The sequence below is a fragment of the Artibeus jamaicensis genome, unplaced genomic scaffold (assembly GCF_021234435.1).
Source record: "Artibeus jamaicensis isolate MK-2021 breed Jamaican fruit bat unplaced genomic scaffold, CSHL_Jam_final contig_700, whole genome shotgun sequence".
Classification (NCBI taxonomy): domain Eukaryota; kingdom Metazoa; phylum Chordata; class Mammalia; order Chiroptera; family Phyllostomidae; genus Artibeus; species Artibeus jamaicensis.
The window spans coordinates 11,990,082-12,008,674 of NW_026521930.1; the positions used below are offsets into that span (position 1 = coordinate 11,990,082).

The following is an 18,593-nucleotide window of genomic DNA, read 5'->3' on the forward strand; positions in this document are numbered from 1 at the left end:
GAGCAGGGGAGGTGCCCAGGAGAAAGGGTTAAGCCCCGCGTCACATAGTAGCAGACCTCACCCCTTCTCACACCCCTGGGAACCACCCTCCTTCCAGGCCAGGAGGCACAGCACCTAGGCCCTGTCCTCCATCGATTGGGTCAGAGGAGGAACAGCTGCCTTCCTCCTGTGTCCACAGGGACTAGGCTCCGTCTCAGCCCACCACACCTAAGTAAGCGCCGAACTGCTAGCTCAACGCAACCAGCCTCATGGGGACCTCCTTCTGAGGGTGTAAGTAGCTTTTAAAAGCACTGGATGAAAAGTGAGGGAACCTGAATTCCAGCTCTGGCCACACCATGAACTAGCTGTGTAACCTTTACTGTCACACCCAGACATGGAGCAAAATCAGCATTTCCAAAATGCCATTTCACAGGCCACCAAACAAGGCGTCCACATCTGGCAGGGAGCATCCATTAGCAACTCCCAGACTGGCACTTCATAGACTCAGTGAGGGAAATGGTGAACTAGATGCTCCCTACAGACTCATCCAGCTACGCTGGGCTAGGAATTGGGAGCCCGCTGGGGACACAGCTTACAGGGGCTGGAAAGTCTTTGGCACCTGCTCATTCCTCAGGACCCCTGAGTTCATGACTTTTTCCCAGAAGCCCTCCTCGTGGTGGATCGCAGCTCCTGCTGCACGGCCCTGTTGAGGAAATGTAAATGGGCGTCTTTCCAGAAACAACCAGCCCGAGGTGGGTGAGGAGGGGATCTCAGGAGGGCACACTTCCTGGTGGTGACCACGCACCCTCCCTCGTCTCTCATGGAAGGGTGGGTCAGCCTCCGCATGCACTAACCTCTCACCATTTGGGATCTTTGGGTGGGGGCCAGAGCAGACTTGCACATCTGCAACTGGGACTGGGCTGGAGGACAGGGGATGCACAGACTCACAACAAACACCCCCACTGTCCCCAGTCTCTCTTTGCATCCAGCAGACAACAGGGAGCAAAGGTTTCCCAAATTCAGCCTAACAAATACCAATGGCTTAAACCCAAAGAAAAGTTTTTTCCTCACCCTCCCCCTGTCCAAGCAGTCGAAGAACCAATGGCATCATTCTTGTCCTGCATCCTAAGAGAAGAAGCTGCCCTGGCAGCCTCTCTACTACCCTTCACATGCCCCGACAGGCAGAGTCGTTCAGGGAGGCCAACGGGGGACAGGCACTCCAGGTAGGGTGAGACTAGCCCCAGGCTGGGTGTGCCTGTCAATAACAAGTAGTCTAATCTTGAACACAGCTCTTCATTCCTCTGGCTTTTGTTCCTTTATCTTGACAATGAGGAGACAGAGTAAATCGACTCAAGGTTGCTTTCCCCTGTACTTGAGGAGGCTTGTTCCCAGGCCAGGTCCACAAGACAAAGAGGAGGACCCCAGTGGTTACAAAGGACTGGGCTCGTAAGTTTGGGAGGTGTCTGGTGGCTCCATCTGTGTCCTGGCATAAGAAGGGGGCACTTGGGTCCTCACTTGAGGATGAGAAGAGGAGGCTGTGGAGTCCATCAACCCCGCCCAGAGGACCATGGGAGCAACATGAGGACAAAAGAAGGAAGTTCAACTGTGTATGGTACCCCCGCCCCCAGGACGCAGGCATGGGAGGGTAGAAAGAACACCTGCCACCCAGTGAGAGGCAGGCTACATGGAAGTGAGGACCCAGTGGTGAGGTGGAAGGTCCAGGAGCAAGGCTGCTGCCTACGGGCAGGTGGCACTTGTCAGGCGACACAGTTCTGAGAGAATACCAACCAGTAGGGAAGACTGTCATTATAGGGGTGGGAGGAAACCACCCTTATGGTTGGAACCTCCCAGTGGGTGCAGGAGGATATCTTTGGGGGCATACAACCCACAACTGAGTAGCAATCAGATCCACATGGGTAAGAACCTACAGCCCAAGTGTGAGCAGGGTGAGGAGGGAGGGAACCTTGCCCACTGGTGGACAACCCTTCCCTGGAAGCCAGGCCAGGGTACGGCTCAGAGCCCAGGAAGGCAAGAGCATGCAGAGAGAGAATCTTTGTACAAAGCACCAGACTCCCTCCTTTCCCCATCGTGAGAGCCCTCCAGCAAGGCCGTGAGGAGCTTTCCCCACGTCCAGTCCCCCTTGTTGGAAGGAAAGATAAAGGATGTCCCTAAAAGGCTAAAAGTTCCTGGGCCTGTCGTGTGGAAGCAGAGAGAGGTGGCAGCTGGGGCTGAGTGGAGGAGGGGAGGGGCTGCGAAGGGGAGAGGGTAGCAGTGGATCGGGGCTCAGGATCCAATTACACGGCTGTTTCCATACTTAGCCACCTGACAGCCTCTTGGAATCCTCTACACTCCAGCCACTGCAGCCCCATGGAGCCCAAATTAACTCAAGGGCAGACAAGGGCAGCGCGCAGCAGCGCGTGCAAAGCTGGAGCCCCTCATCTTAGTCTCTAACTCCTGAGAGAATGGCTTCTGCTGCCCCCGCCACCTGCTCTCCTGGCTGGGACTAAGACCTCAAAAACAGAACCTCAAAGATTAGAAAGGCTAGGGCTCTGGCCCCCATAGTCCCCTGGACGGCTAAAGACTGCAGAGTCATAGGAAGACAAGGCAGAGACCCAGATTCCTGCGGGGGGTCCCCAGAGCACCCCCCAGTGAAGCATCCCCAAGGGGAACCCGCCCCAGGAATCTTGGGAACAGAGAGGTGGCAAAATGCTCTGGTATTCCCTCCACACCTATAAATAACCCCCATGTTGTAACCAGAGCAGCTTCTGCCACACAGCTGAGATGTCAGAGGAAAACCATGGCACACAGGCCCCCAGCCACGTCTAAAAAAGCCCCGAACAGTCCTGCTCCTCTTATGAACACTGTCCAATTCAGTTTCCAAGCTAATCCTCGACTCTCTCCCTAACCCCATCCCAAACTGATCCCCACTCTATCACACGGCTCCCCAGATGACCCCCACTCTGTCCCCTGTCCTCAATTGTGCAGAGCCGGGCCCCCTGCCAGGTTTCCGCCAGGGGAGAGGGTCAACTCAGTGACTTCCAGGGGCCTCTCCACCTCCAAGACTGGATCTTTTGTCTGGCTAGGAGGCTCCTCTACTCTCGACTTCTGGGGTCTTCTTCCCTAGCATCTACTGCCCAGACCTTCTCTCTGGCCCCTGGCTCAGGATTCACCCCTTCCTGCACCTCTCAGTTCACTGTTTCTGCTTCCTCTGGCCTCCCCGAGAGCCCCCTGAATGGTCTCAGGTTCTCTCCACACCCAGTTCTTTCTCCTGGGCCCCAGGACGGAAGAGAATGGGAATGACATGAGCTCAGCCATCAGCCCCAGGAATCACGGGGCTCATTCTCCCACTACCACTCGAGCCCACCACACCACAGACAGGAGCAAAGTCTGGCCTGGCCCACAGGGGTGGGGTCATACCTGCTTGTCCTGGGAGCAGGAACGACGCCACAAAGCAGCAGAGCAGAACCAGTGCCCTCATGGTGACTGCCAAGAGAGCCCAGCTGCTCCTTGCCTCTATTTATAGGGCTGGTGGCAGCACGGGCGGGGGAGAAGGGTCACACAGTCACTAGGGCAACTGGGCGAGCGCGATGGAGAAGCAGCACCGGCCCTGCGAGGCCGAGAGGAGGCTTGCTCTGCCACTGCTGTGCCAGCCGCCAGGCTCCGGAAGGCAAGGCCCTGGCTGGTGTCTCTCCTACAGCAGCCCTGAGGTCACATGATGTGGGTCACAGGGTGGAGGAAGCAGGGGGGAAAAGTGGGACGTCCACTGAGTTAGGTCTGGGACCTGAGTCTTCCCAGTATTCACCCTAACTTAATCTAAAGTCTGCAGCAAGTCCATGACCTTGACTTGTCTCAGTTTTCTGAAGGAGGGAGTGCGTAGGGCCAAGCAACAAGGACCCTATTTCAGAACCACAGACATATGTTTCAGCCCCCCTCGGAAGGTCAGGAGGGTAAAGTCATAACGGTTAGTTAAGGAAAAGCTTCAATGTCTGATCTTGGAGATCCATGGCTAGGAGTTAACCTTACCAGACCTCTAGAAGAGACAGAATGTTGATGGGCTGGGTGGGGGGGAGGAGCTAAGAGACACATGTGATGCTGTAAGTCAGAGGGCAGAAGGACAGAGATCCATTTCCAGTGGCGCAGGGTTCCAGAACCTTCTGTCACCTCCTTGATGTGCTATTTGATGCGATTTTCCGAAGGGCATGTGACAGTCCCTGAGAGCCAGCTCTGAAAAGCCGAGAGAAAGCAGGCGCTGGCTTGTCCGGCTTGGGGAAGGTGTCATCGTGAGGGTAACAGTCAGCACCCCTGAAAAGGAACGAGAATCGATTAGGTATCTTGTGCGTACTTTACCTCTAGAACAGCTTTATTGATGTCTAATCGGATACAGTCAAAAAACACGATTCCTCATTCCCAAGTTTTCCTTTCGTCCCTTCACAATTCCTCCCTTTACCCCTTCCCCGGCAACCACTGATCTGAAGTTACTACACATTAGTTTGCATTTCCTAGATTTCTCTACAAATGGAATCATGTCCATATGATTCCTTTTTATCTGGCTTCTTTTACTCAGCATGACTGTTTTTAGCTTTACTCATGTTGTAGCATGTACAACATGTTCATGTACAATAGTTCATTCCTTTCTATTCTGAGTAGTATCCCATTGTGTGAATATACAGCAGGTCCTTGAATAAATGTCCTTTCATTCAACGTTGTTTCCTGATACCATTGATGAGACGCCACAGTAACTTAACTCTTGTTTATATCAATTAGCCTATGGTACTCTAATTCAATCAATACTTGTGGTGCAAGATGTTCTGAATGGGAACTTCGGCGCTGCCATTCACAAGCAGGGCCTCGGCAGGGGAAAGGCATCATATATGTCAACCAGAGGGGGTTTTCCTTCAATCCCCCAGCCCGAATCGGGTCCTGAGTCTGAGAGAAAATGCTGCCCACTATTTCCAGCTGGCTCTCCACCATGGCCAGGAATTCTCATTTATCTCCTAGTATAGTAAAATATCCAGTCAGTGTTGACAAAAAAAAAAAAAGTTAGCCTATGGTAAAACTGGTTTCATTACGTTGTTTCACTTAAAGTCACAGAACTTACAACATTAAGTGAAGCCTTACTGTACCACAATTTGTTATCAATTTACCTATTGAGAGATTAGTTTTCAAGTTTGGGCCTTTACCAATCAGCTGCTATAAATATTCATATACAATTAAATTTATGGCCATATGCCTTCATTCCTCTTGGGTAAATACCTAGGAGTCAAATGGCTGGGTCACATTATAGGTGTCTAACTTTTTTCTAAGATTGTACCATTTCATGTTCCCCACCACCAGTTCCTCCACATCCTTGACAACACTTGGTATGGTCAGTCTTTTAAATTTTAGTCATTCTTATACGTGTGTAGTGATACCGCACTGTAGTTATAATTTGCATCTTCCTATTAACTGTTTCCATGCTCTTGTCCATATCTTTGCTGTTGCTTGTTGAAAGATTTGCCCATTTTTTCTGGGTTTTCTTCTATTGAGTTTTTTAAAAATATATTTTATTGATTATGCTATTACAGTAGTCCCATTTCTCCCCCTTTCATTCCCCTCCACCCTGCACACCCTCTCCCACCCACATTCCCTTTAGTTCATGTCCATGTGTCTTAAGTTCTTTAGCTTCTACATTTCCCACACTACTTTTGCCCTCCCCCTATTTTCTACCTACCATCTATGCTAGTTATTCTCTGTACCTTTTCCCCTCTCTCCTCCTCCCACCCTCCATGTGATCTCCATTTCTGTGGTTCTGTTCCCGTTCTAGTTGCTTGCTTAGTTCATTTTTGTTTTTGTTTTAGGTGTGGTTGTTAATAATTGTGAATTTGCTGTCATTTTACTGTTCATATTTTTTATCTTCTTTTTCTTAGGTAAATCCCTTTAACATTTCATATAATAAAGACTTGGAAATGATGAACTCCTTGAACTTGACCTTACCTGGGAATCACTTCATCTGCCCTTTCATTCTAAATGAAAGTTTTGCTGGATAGAGCAATCTTGGTTGTAGGTCTTTGGACTTCATGACTTGGAATACCTCTTTCCAGCCCCTTCTTGCCTGTAAGGTCTCTTTTGAGAAATCAGCTGACAGTCTGATGAGTACTCCTTTGTAGGTAACTGTCTCCGTATCCCTTGCTGCTTCTAGGATTCTCTCCTTCATTTTAATCTTGGCTAATATAATTATGATGTGCCTTAGTGTGTTCCTCCTTGGGTCCAACTTCTTTGGGACTAAGCTTCCTGGACTTCCTGGAAGTCTATTTCCTTTGCCAGATTGGGGAAGTTCTCTTTTATTATTTGTTCAAATAAGTTTTCCACTTGCTGCTGTTCCTCTTCCCCTTCTGGTACCCCTATAATTCAGATGGTGGAACATTTAAAGATGTCCTGGAGCTTCCTAAGCCTCTCCTCATTTTTTTTGAATTCTCGTTTCTTCATTCTTTTCTGTTTGGTTGTTTCTTTCTTCCTTCTGGTTCACTCCATTGATTTGAGTCCCAGTTTTCTTCACATCACTACTGGTTCTCTGTACATTTTCCTTCATTTCCCTTAGCATAGCCTTAATTTTTTTAATCTAATTTGCAACCAAATTCAACCAGTTCTGTGAGCATCCTGATCACCAGTGCTTTGAACTGTGCATATGATAGGTTGGCTATCTCTTGGTCGCTTAGTTGTATTATTTCTGGAGCTTTGATCTATTCTTCTGTTTCGGCCATCTTTTTTGTTTTGTCATCCCTGTTATATCCTGAAGGGTGAGGCCTTAGGTGTTCACCAGGGTTAGGCAACCCATATTGCTGGATTGTGCCACTCTATGTGGGGGCAGGGTCCCAGAGGGAATAATGGCGCTTACTCCACTTTCTCTTGGATTTCAGCCCCTTCCGCCGCTTCCCCCAAGCAAACTGGGTCCTTCTGGTGCTGGTTCCTGGGTGGATGGGTTTGTGTACATTCTAGGACCCTGTGGGTCTCTCCAACAAACTCTCCTGTGAGGCCAGGAGCCTCTCCAGGCACCTCAACCCCCAAAAGTTTTTCCCAATTGGTGCTTTTAGGCTTTAATTCCCGTTGCTGGGACCCTGATTTGCGCTGCCTGTCTCACTGCTCACTCCTTTGCTTGGTTTATCTGAGTGTGAATGTGTAACCGTGGTCAGCCAGCTGCCTTGTGCCCTCACTGGGTCTGCCCGTTGCCACCCCACACCTGGGATCTGCCAACCGCCACCTGCGAGCCTGGGTCAGTCTGGCCGCTTTTTCCTGCCGCAACCCCTCTCCTGCAGCCGCTGACTCCACCCCTCTTACTAGTCCAGATGAATGGTTCGCTGTTCAATTCTCTGTCCGCTCTGGTTGTGCCCCTGTTTCCAAATCTTTGTTGTACTTAAACTTGGCCATTCAAGGAGGTACAGTGTTTCCACCTACGCCTCCATCTTGGCCAGCTGGAGGGTTTAAACAACAGAAATTTATTTTGTCACAGTACTGAAGGCTGGAAGTCCAAGATTAAGGGGTGGGTAGGTTTTTTTCTGAAGCTGCTCTCCTTGGCTTGCAAAAGGCCACCTTCTCACTATGTCCTACCATGTTCATCCCTCAGTCTGCGTTGTGTGTCCTAACCTCTTCTTATTGGACACCAATAATATCAGGTTAGGACCCATCTCTACGACCTCATTTCGCCGTGATCACCTCTGTGAAGACCCTGTCTCCAAACACAGTCACATCCTTAGGTAGTGGAGGCTAGAACTTCAACATATGAATTTGAAGGGGGACACAATTCAGGCTATAATATACAAATATTATAGGAGTCGATTCACATGACGTACCTAGAACTTGGCAAATTCATAGAGACAAAAAGTAGAATAGTGGTTGTCAGGGGCTGGGGGAAAAGGGGAAAGGAATTATTGTTTAATGGGTACTGAGTTTCTACTCAGAATGAAAAAGTTCCAAAGTAAGTGTCATAGTTGCACAAAACACTGTGAATATTCTTAATGCTGCTGAATTGTACATTAAAAATGGTTAAGATGGCAACTTTTATGTTATACGCACACATGGCAAATTCATGCCATATGTATGTTTGGCCCACACCAGCCGGGGTAAGACACTTCACTTTTTCCCTGTAGCCACTGGTGCCATTCACACTGTTACCCTAGTGCTGAAGCTCAGAGGGGTGAGTCTGAATAAGTCCATGTGTGGGTTCTCTAAGAGGAACTGCTTGGGACTCCAGAAGTTTCTTCCACCAACTTAATCCCCACTTGTTTTTGCAGCCAGAAATTATGGGGGCTTATCTTCCTGGCAATGGAACCCTGGGCTGGGGGGGCCTAGTGTGGGGCTGGGACTCCTCACTCCCGAGATATTGCTCCCAAATTTTTATCCACCACACATGGATATGGGACCAGCCTGTTCCACAATTCTGCCCCTCCTACCAGTCTGGATGGGTATGGTTTCTTTAATTCTGCAGTTGTCAGACTTCCATTCAACTTGATATCTGATGGTTCTAAGGGAAAGTTTTGCTATATTTTAGTTGTAATTTTGATGTGGTCGTGTGAGGAGATGAGCCGTGTTTACCTCTGCTGCCAAATTGACCAGAAGTCGCAAATTCTTAAACAGACCTCACTTAGCCTATTAAATCTCCCCGCTGGTTTCATCCCACATCACCCCCCACCACTATGCCACCTTCCCAGGGCAAAGAGCTCCCCTTCTCCTAGCTCAGTCATGAACAGAGAAGCTGCCATACTTACCCGGCAGGGGAGATACCATGATTGTGAAGGCAGTTTTCCCAGGGCGAGGCTTATCGATTTCACTCCAGATGTGCTGACCCCTAGGATTTCCCCAAATGTGGGAAACTCAACTGCACAGTTTGTGATAATAGGAGACTGAATTCACAAACAAACAAACAAACAAACAAACAGAAGCTGCCAGAGTCCTCAGCCTAAGGGTCCTTACCCTCAGATAGTTTCTATATTTTGATCCCTCTTTTGGCAACTGACTTGCTAGATTAATCCATGCCTGAAACAGCTCCTCGGGAGCTGGGGAAACCAAGTGGAACCCCGACAATGCAAACTGCTGTCTGGATCTGCTCCACACTCAACACCAATGCAGTACAACAAGTAACCCTCACAGGGAGTATTTTCCCATTTCTCTAAGTAATTATAGGTCACCTACCTATGAAGGACCCAAATGCCCAACCACAGCAGGAATTTCCTCCATGGTAACTCTGACAGATACGTATCCAGCCTCTGCTTGAATATCTTCGGTGACAGGGAATTTAATTCACTACCAGAGAGCAGCAACCACACTGTTTTGAATATGATATGAAGTTTAGAATAAGCCACAGTGCTCTAGGTCTCCTCCCCACCTGCCACCTCGGCTTTCCACCCACAGCCAGAGACACACACCAGGAAGACCCTGTGGGGAATGGAGACTATCTCACCCTTAATCTCAGATAAGCAGCCCTTCACCAACCCCCAAGGCCTGGCTAGACAGACTGACATTTCCATTTGCTTACAAGGGAACAAGAGATTTTCATCAATTCTCTTTGCAACCAGGATTTTCAGAGCATCCTGTGTATCCCTCACAAGGCAAGAGGAATGTGAGAGAGACAAGTATCAACACACTAATCTCAGCCCTGGCTGGTGTAGCTCAGTGGATTGAGCGCAGGCCTGCGAACCCAACAACCAAGGTTCGATTCCCAGTCAGGGCACATGCCTGGGTTGCAGGCCAGTTCCCAGCAGGGGATGCATGAGAGGCAACCATACACTGATATTTCTCTTGCTCTCTCCTTCCCTTTCCCTCTAAAGATAAATAAATAAAATCTTTTTTTAAAAAAAGAAGGCAAAAACGCATTAAAAAAAACAAACTAATCTCTAGTACATGTGTAGTATCTGCAGCCTTCTAAAGCACTTTCCTGTTTCCTCTCTAATTTGGTTCTGAGGCTATGCACCTAGACAGGCTGCACGGAAGGGACGGTTCCTGTGACTTGGGCCCCCTAAGTCAAGACACTTTGCAGCTGTAACTCTTAGCTCCTTTTCAACACCAGGGGTGAGGAGGCAACAGTGGGTTTGGGAGCTCATTCTTTTCTACAGCTATGAGATTTAGGGCTGGGCCTCCCCTGCAGCCCCTAGTCCTACCCCCTGCTCTAGGTCAGCACGTGCTCCTGTCAATCAACAGAAGAAACTTGCAACTCGGCAGGGCAGGGGAAGAGAGGGGATGGTGCTAACCCCACCCCAGTCCACGACCTGTAGGGCATAGGAGGGTGTGCAGAACTGAAGAGAGTGAAAAAGACAAATACCACAGGGGCAATATCATACAGGAAAGCACAGGGGGGCAGCTGGATAAAGAAGGGACAGTGGGATAGACTTGGGTGGGACAGGGTGGAGCCACAGCCAACAAAAATATGAGGCTAAGGAATGCACGGCCAGCCAGCTCCAAAAGGCAGCTGGAGGATTTTTATGTACTTTACATACTGGTCTGAGCCAGTTCATCAACCACTAGAGCAGGCCAAGGTCACAGGAAGGCCCCCATTTCACCAGATGGCCCTTCGAACATCCCAGAGCTCGGGTCACTGGTCTGTTGGCAAAGATGCCCTACATCATGATACAAAGAACATTTATTTATATGTTTTTGAAACTCTCTCATTTTAATTAATTAACTTAAGTTCTCACCCGAAAACACATTCATTGATTTCTAGAGATGGGGGAGGGTGGCAGGGTTGCAGAGACAGGAGGGGGAGAGAAAGAGAGAGAAAGGGAGACACATCAGTTAGCTGCTTCTCATACATGCCCTGACTGGGGATTGAACCCACAACCTAGGCATGTGCCCTGACCAGGAATCAAACCTGTGACCTTTAGGTATAGAGGACAACGCTCCAACCAACTGAGCCACATCAGCCTAAGTGGGAGTTTATTTATTATAACCTACTCCCGTGCCACAAAAGCACATAGGTGACTTTCAAGTACTCATAAAATACAGCAAGAAAGCAAGAACTGGAAGTACAAGTAGAAGAAAACTATACAAAAGCAAGCACAAAAAAAATGAAGTCATTCACAAAAGGCTGATACAAAAGAAAACAGCAGCCCTGGCTGGTGTAGCTCAGTGGGTTGAGCGTGGGCCTGCGAACCCAACAACCGCGGTTCAATTCCCAGTCAGGGCACGTGCCTTGGTTGCACGCCAGTTCCCAGCAGGGGACACACAAGAGGCAATCACACATTGATATTTCTCTCCCTTTCTCCTTCCCTTCCCCTCTAAAGATAAATAAATAAATAAACTTAAAAAAAAAAGCAAGTGGCACTACATACTTAAGTCTCTCACATGTGTGTAACTTGATCACTTGCCAATTCACACTGTCCTTAAAATAAGAACAAGACAACTGCTTGGGAGAAGTGAAATAAGTCCTGCTACTGAGACTCAGGAATTTCTTCTGATGCTCTATTTTTTGTTGTTGTTATTTTTATAGAGGGGAAGAGAGGGAGAGAAACACTAATGTGTGGTAGCCTCTCAAGTACCCCCTACTGGGAATCGAACCGGCAACCCTTTGCTTCGCAGTCTTGTCCTCAATCATCTGAGCCACACCAGCCAGGGCCTGAGGCTCTTCTTAAAGAGGACACAGTGTAATGTAACCATTCTTGAGAACATGGGAGAAGACAGCCCTGGCCGGTGTGGCTCAATTGGTTGGGCGTCGTCCTGTAAAGCAAAAGGTTGCCAGTTCAATTCCTAGTCAAGTCACATGCCTGGGTTTCAGGTTGGGTCCCCAGTCAAGGTGCATACGGGAGGCAGCCAATCGATCTTTCTCTCTCACATCAATATTCCTCTCTCTCTTTCTCCCTCCCTTCCCTTCTCTCTAAAAATAAATAAATAAATTCTTTAAAATAAAATTTAAAAAACCTGGGTGGTATAGCTCAGTGGATTGAGCGTGGGCCTGCGAACCAGATGATCATGGTTCGATTCCCAGTCAGGGCACATGCCTGGGTTGCAGGCCAGTTCCCAGCAGGGGACGCACGAGACGCAACCATACGTTGATATTACTTTCCTGTTCTTCCCTTCCCCTCTAAAGATAAATCAATAAAATCTTTTAAAAAAAATTAAAAAAAAAAAAAACATGGGAGAAGACAGACATTTCTTATGAGTTTTATCCCTAATATTGACCCTCGAAATATGACCGGGAAGCCAGCAGGTATGAAGAATGCCCAGCCCCCTCGCAAAGAAACCACCCCAAAGGCAGTCGATGGCACTTGTTTAGGATGCATCTTATCCTCCACTGCCACGTTACCACCTCACGTTGGTGGCAGAGAGGAAATTGCCACAGCTGATTTGGGGGATAGTGTCCACTGAACTATATTCAGAGCAGCCGTAAGTCAGAAACAACCGACTGTCCATCACTAGGTGAATGGCCAAACAAATTGTGGCATATTCATATAGTGGAATACACTTAGCAATAAAAATAAACAAACTATTGTGATATACACAAAAAACATAAGTGGTCCTGACTCACGTGGCTCAGTGGATTAAGCACCAGCCTGCGAACCAAAAGGTCGCTGATTTGATTCCCAGCCAGGGCACATTCCTGGGTTGCAGGCCAAGTCCCCTGTTGGGGGTGTGCAAGAGGCAACCTATCGATGTTTCTGTCTCACATGGATAGATGTTTCTCTCCCTCTCTTTGTCCCTCCCTTCCCCTCTCTCTAAAGATAGATAAATAAATTAAAATCTTACCAAAAAAATAAATGAATCTCAGAGACATTATGTTAGGCAAAATAAGCCAGACAAAAAGAGTATATGGAGGCCCTGGCTGGTGTAGCTCAGTGGATTGAGCACAGGCCTGTGAACCAGAGGACAGCGGTTCAATTCCCAGTCAGAGCACATGCCTGGGTTGCAGGCTGCTTCCCTGCAGGCCACTTCCCAGCAGGGGATGCACGAAAGGCAACCATACATTGATGTTTATCTCCTTCTCTCCTTCCCCTCTAAAGATAAATAAATAATGTCTTTTTTAAAAAAGGTATAAGGAGTTGACCCTTGAACAATGTAGTTCTGAACTGTGCATGTCCACTTATATGAGGACTTTTTTCAATGAATATATTGTCAGCCCTCCATATCCCTGGGATTTGTATCTTTGGATTCAACCAACCGCAGATCAAAAAAACAGTATTCAGCCCGGTGTTAGGAATCAATAGATGCAGCAGGCCATCTGTATGTAACATCCTACACCAGTTTATGTAAGGGCCTTGAATATCATCAGATTTTGGTATCCACAGAAGAGGGCATGTTCTGAAATTCCTCAGGGACACCAAGTGATGACTGTAATTAAGTTTTGGAGGAGTCACAAGTTGTACACAGATTTTGACTGTGTGGAGGTTCAGGGCCACTAATCCCCCCATGTTGTTCAAGAGTCAACTATATACCATACGATTTGTATAAACATCTAAAATAGAGCCCTAGCTGGTGTGGCTCAGGGGATGGAGCACCAGCCTGCAAACTGAAAGGTTGGATTCCCAGTCAGTGAGCATTCGTGGGTTGTGGGCCAGGTTCCCCGCAGAGAGCAGGCCAGAGACAACCACACACTGATGTTTCTCTCCTTCTCTTTCTCCTTCCCTTCCCCCTCTCTCTAAAAATGGTAAGTGAAATCTTTAAAAAAAAGTAAAGTTTTAAAAGAGAAACCACTTGAGAGCTTGGTGGGGTGCTGTCTACATGATTGTGTATTATTTGTGAAAATTCACAGAACACAAGCTCACTCCCTCTTCTGAGCATACGTTATACAATAAGTATTTCTGGAAAATGTTCTCAAAACAGGTTTTGTTAAATGTTGGGTTAATCATCTCTCCCGTAGACCCCACTCCCTTTCACTAAAAATAAGGTCCTAGCTTCTTAGTATGACTTGGAAGCCATCTATGATTCCGTTCCTGTTAGGACAAGGGTCTCAAGGTTTGGACAGTTCTAAATGTTATTTCTTACTAAATGTTAAAATACAACACAGTATTTTGTAGCTGCAGTTGTAAACTGGATGAGGTGACATGAAATCGAGGAATAAAAGTAGCCAACTATAAAGAAGAAATCAACATGTAACTGACCAAATAGAGTGTACAAGCCGTGGTTAAATCTCCCTTGCAGAAGGCAGAGCTTTGACTATGAATCCCCCACATCCTTTACTTGCCACAAGTAAATAAAACTGCTTTACTTTTGTTTTTGTTTTTGTTTTTGTTTTGACAGGAGCACCCCAAGCAGCCAACCCCTTGAGTGTGGTACCATTCCCACATCTCCCCCAATTCTTCCTCCTCCCAGGCCTCCTTCTGCATATTGCAGCACACTGTGCACTTTCTAACCACCAGGTCTGGCTCACATGTGCTCCCAGGGTTAGACTGCACACACGAAGCGTGGCTGTGGACCCGGACCAGGCTCCTGACGCCTCACCCATTTCCAAGACTCAACAAGAAATACTTCATGTGCTGTGTCTTACATTCCTCATTTGTGCTGAAACAACAATGTTTCAGATAATGTGGGTTAAAAGTATTTGTGTTAAGACTTCCGGCCAAGATGGAGGTGTCGGTGGGAACACTGTACCTCCTCACACAACCAAGTTTAAAGACAACAAAGTTTTAGTGAGAAAAACGCAGCCAAAACACAGAAAATTGAACTGTACGGAAGTCCAACAACAACGAACCATTCAGCCAGACCGGTAAGAGGGATGGAGTCCGCAGTGGAGGAGGGTCGGACAGGAAGGATCAGGGAGCTCAGGAGTGCAGGAGTGCAGTGTGCAGGCAGCGGTTGGTGGATCCCAGGCCTGGGGTGGCAACGGGCAAACCCAGTGAGGGTACAAGGCGGTTGGCTGACCGCAGTCACGCATTCGAGCACAGATAAACCAAGCAAAGGAGCAAGCAGTGAGACAGACCGCGCAAACCAGGGCCCCAGTGCCAGGAATTAAAGCCTAAAAGCACCTATTGGAAAAACTTTCGGGGGTTGAGGTGCAAGGAGAGGCTCCCAGGCTCACAGAAAGTTTGTTGGAGAGACCCACAGGGTCCTGGAGGGTGCAGAAGGCCACACACCCAGGAACCAGCACCAGAGGGGCCCAATTTGCTTGTGGGAAGCAGCAGAGGGGACAGAAATCTGAGAGAGAGGGGAACAAATGCCACTGTCCCCCTCTGACCCTATCCCCACATACAGCATCACAACCCTGCAACTGGGTCACCCCACGCTGGTGAACACCTAAGCCTCCGTCCCTCATATATAATAGGTGCAACCTGACCAAAACATTATGGCTCAAGCAGAAAAAGAGCTCAAAGCCCCAGAGCCAATAAATCTAAATGACCAAGAGATAGCTAACCTTTCAGATGCACAGTTCAAAACACTTATGATCAGGATGCTCATAGAACTGGTTGATTTCAGTCACAAATTAGAGAAACAATGAAGGCTAAACTAATTGAAATGAAGGGAAATGCACAGGAAACCAATAGTGATGTACAGGAAACTGAGACTCAAATCAAGGGAGTGGACCAGAAGGAAGAAAAAAATGACCAAACAGAAAAGGATGAAGAAATATGAATTTAAAAAAATGAGGAGAGGCTTAGGAACCTCCAGGACATCTTTAAATGTTCCACCATCTGAATTATAGGGGTACCAGAAGGGGAAAAGGAACAGCTACGAGTGGAAAACTTCTTTGAACAAATAATAAAGGAGAACTTCCCCAATCTGGCAAAGGAAACAGACTTCCAGGAAATCCAGGAAGCTCAGAGAGTTCCAAAGAAATTGGACCCAAGAAGGAACACACCAAGGCACATCATAATCACATTAGCCAAGATTAAAATGAAGGAGAGAATTCTACAAGCAGCAAGAGAAAAGGGGACAGTCACCTACAAAGGAGTGCCCATCAGACTGTCAGCGGATTTCTCAAAAGAGACCTTACAGGCAAGAAGGGGCTGGAAAGAAGTATTCCAAGTCATGAAATCCAAAGACCTACATCCAAGATTGCTCTACCCAACAAAACTTTCATTTAGAATGGAAGGGCAGATAAAGTGCTTCTCAGATAAGGTCAAGTTCAAGGAGTTCATCATCACCAAGCCCTTATTATATGAAATGTTAAAGGGACTTATCTAAGAAAAAGAAAATAAAAAATATGAACAGTGGAAGGACAGCAAACTCAGTTATTAACAACCACACCTAAAACAAAAGCAAATTAAGAGGACAGCTAGATCAGGAGTGGAACCATAGAAATGGAGATCATGTGGAAGTTAGCAACAGGCAAGTGGAGTGGGAAGAGGAGAAGGGGAGAGAAGGTACAGAGAATAAGAAGCATAGACAGGTAGAAAATAGACAGGGGGGAGGGCAAAAATAGTATGGGAAATACAGAATCTAAAGAACTTATGACGCATGGACATAAACACAAGGGGGGGGAAAATGGTGGGGGAGGGGTGTTCGGGTGGAGGGGAATGAAGGGGGGAATAGAACTGTAATGGCATAATCAATAAAATATATTTAAAAAAGAAAAAATAAATAAACATATTCGTGTTAATGTCACCTTTTATATCGCAGCCTCTACACTGTCGTTAAGTCACGTGTGCGACACCTCGGACTTCCGCCCAACAGCGCCAGCTCCACCACCGGGTGCTACACAAAGCTTCTTCCAGGTCCGCTGGCAGCTCCAGAAGGAAGAAGGCGAGCGCCTCTCTGCGGAAGACATGCGTCGTGTTTGCTGCATCTGATTGCGGCATTTGCGCCAGCGCGCCTCCTGGAGCAAGAAGACGAGCCAGAGCAAGGCCTGAAGAATGTGCCAGACTGCCCGGCGTGCCAGAGAGCATGCGCGCTAGGGGGTGGAGCGAGGGGGGAGGCGGGGCCGGGGGCGGTGCCCTTAACTTCGGCTGCCGCTGGTGAGACCGCCTACAGCTTCAGGGTGCGCCACTGTTGGTCTAGGGAGGAGGAGATTTCCTTGGCCCCACCCCAAGCTCCGCCTCTGGCCCATAGGAACTGAGGAGTCCAGCGGACACTGGAAGAAAGCAGGTCCTCCACCCTGGACCAGGTATACTGGGACCGCGGCACTGTTGATTCTCTTGGAAACTGCACTGAGGGTCCTGGGGCACACCTTGCACCTGGCCAAAAGAGGTTGGTGGACTGGACTTGGGAAGGGGTGTCCCCGCCCATATCCTAGCTAAGCCCCTCCCCTCAGACACGTATTCAACACCTAAATTAGCTAAGTATACCCAAAAGAGAAAATTAGTTACAATGCTAAGTAAGAGAAGCCAGATTCAAAGAGCCAAATATTAAAAAGAGAAAAAAGTAAAATAATTCATAACTGCCCTGGCTGGTGTGGCTCAGGTGGATTGAGTGCAGGCCTGTCACCCCAAGAGTTACCGATTTGATTCCCAGTTGGGGCACTGGGTTGTCACTGGCTAGACCCCAGCTGGGTGAGTGCGAGAGGCAGCCACACATTGATGTTTCTCTCCCTTTCTCCCTTCACTTCTTTCTAAAAATAAAATGTTTTAAAAAAATTACTCATAATTCCATCACTCAGAAATAAATGTCTTTTTTTTTTTAAGCCAAATACTGTGTGATTCCATTCATAACATTTTGGAAAGGGCAAACCTGTAGAAATAGATCAGTGGCTACCAGGAGCTGAGTGGAGCACAAAGGGACATGGTGGGGACACTAGGGATGAGGGAACTAATCTGGAGATTGTGGTGGTGGTTGTACAACTGAATGTATTTGTCAAAACTCACAACTCACATAACCAAAAGCTAAAAGGTATGAGTTTACCTAATGTGAATTAGTTTTAATTTTTACAACTACTAAAAAAACAGAAAGCAGATTGGTGGTTGCCAGGGCTGAGAGGAAAGATAAATGAGGAGAGTGATTAATAATGAGTTAAGTGGCTCGGTTTGGAGTGATGAAAATGTTTTAGAACTGGATAGAGATGACAGTTGCACAATCCTGTGAATGGACAAAATGCCACTGAATCATTCCCTTTAAAATGGTTGAGTTTTGGGGAATTTCACCTTTAAAATATATATAAAACTTTTTAAATGCAGGTTCCTGTCTGCCTTTCTACTCACCAAGTTCATATCTGAAGGCATTCTTTGTGGGCTGAGAAGTGAACTGGTAATTCCACCCTAGCCTCAGTCCTCATGCATGTGCTTAAAAGGACCCCTCCCTCCCCATAAGATGCACTGCCCTTGTGCAATTATTGTCTTCAATTTGTTTGTTTTTTTAAAATTCCCAACTTTTTTTTCGTCCTCACTCAAGTATATCTTTATTGATTTTAGAGGGGAAGTGGAAAAACAGTGTGAGAAACATAATCAGTTGCCTCCCATATGCAGGACCAGGGTTGGAACGTACAACCTAGGTATGTGCCCTGACCTGGAAATGAACCTGCAACTTTTTAGTGTATGAGACAACGCTCCAACCAACCGAGCTAACCCAGCCAAGGCTATTCTCAAGTTTCAAAAAAGGAAACTGAGGCTCAAATATAAGTGGCTTTCCCAACTGACCATTGCAGACCAACTCCAGGACCTGCGTTCTTTATTTTTTAATTTTTTTAAAATTGATTTTGGAGAAACATTAATTTTTGTTCTACTTACATATACAGATGTTGGTTGCTTCTTGTATGTGCCCTGACCTGAGATCAAACCCACACCCTT

At 47.3% G+C, this 18,593-nt stretch overlaps 1 protein-coding gene and 1 pseudogene across 2 annotated transcripts in view; one reads left to right on the top strand and one right to left on the bottom strand.

Annotated features, from left to right (window-relative positions):
• SRL (sarcalumenin) overlaps positions 1-16,723 on the bottom strand; it is a 52,597-nt gene extending 35,874 nt beyond the window's left edge. Inside the window, exons 1-2 of one of the 2 annotated variants that reach the window (XM_037154606.2) lie at positions 16,481-16,723; positions 3,397-4,281 (exon numbers count right to left, since the gene is read on the bottom strand). In XM_037154606.2, the coding sequence (XP_037010501.2) occupies positions 3,397-3,457 (61 nt within the window). In that variant the 5' untranslated portion in view covers positions 3,458-4,281; positions 16,481-16,723. Of the gene's footprint in view, positions 1-3,396; positions 4,282-16,480 lie in introns of those variants that run through there. The other variant, XM_053671599.1, reaches the window with a different exon arrangement.
• Positions 8,713-8,865, top strand: LOC119056284 (uncharacterized; annotated as a pseudogene).
• Positions 16,724-18,593: the final 1,870 nt, after the last annotated feature.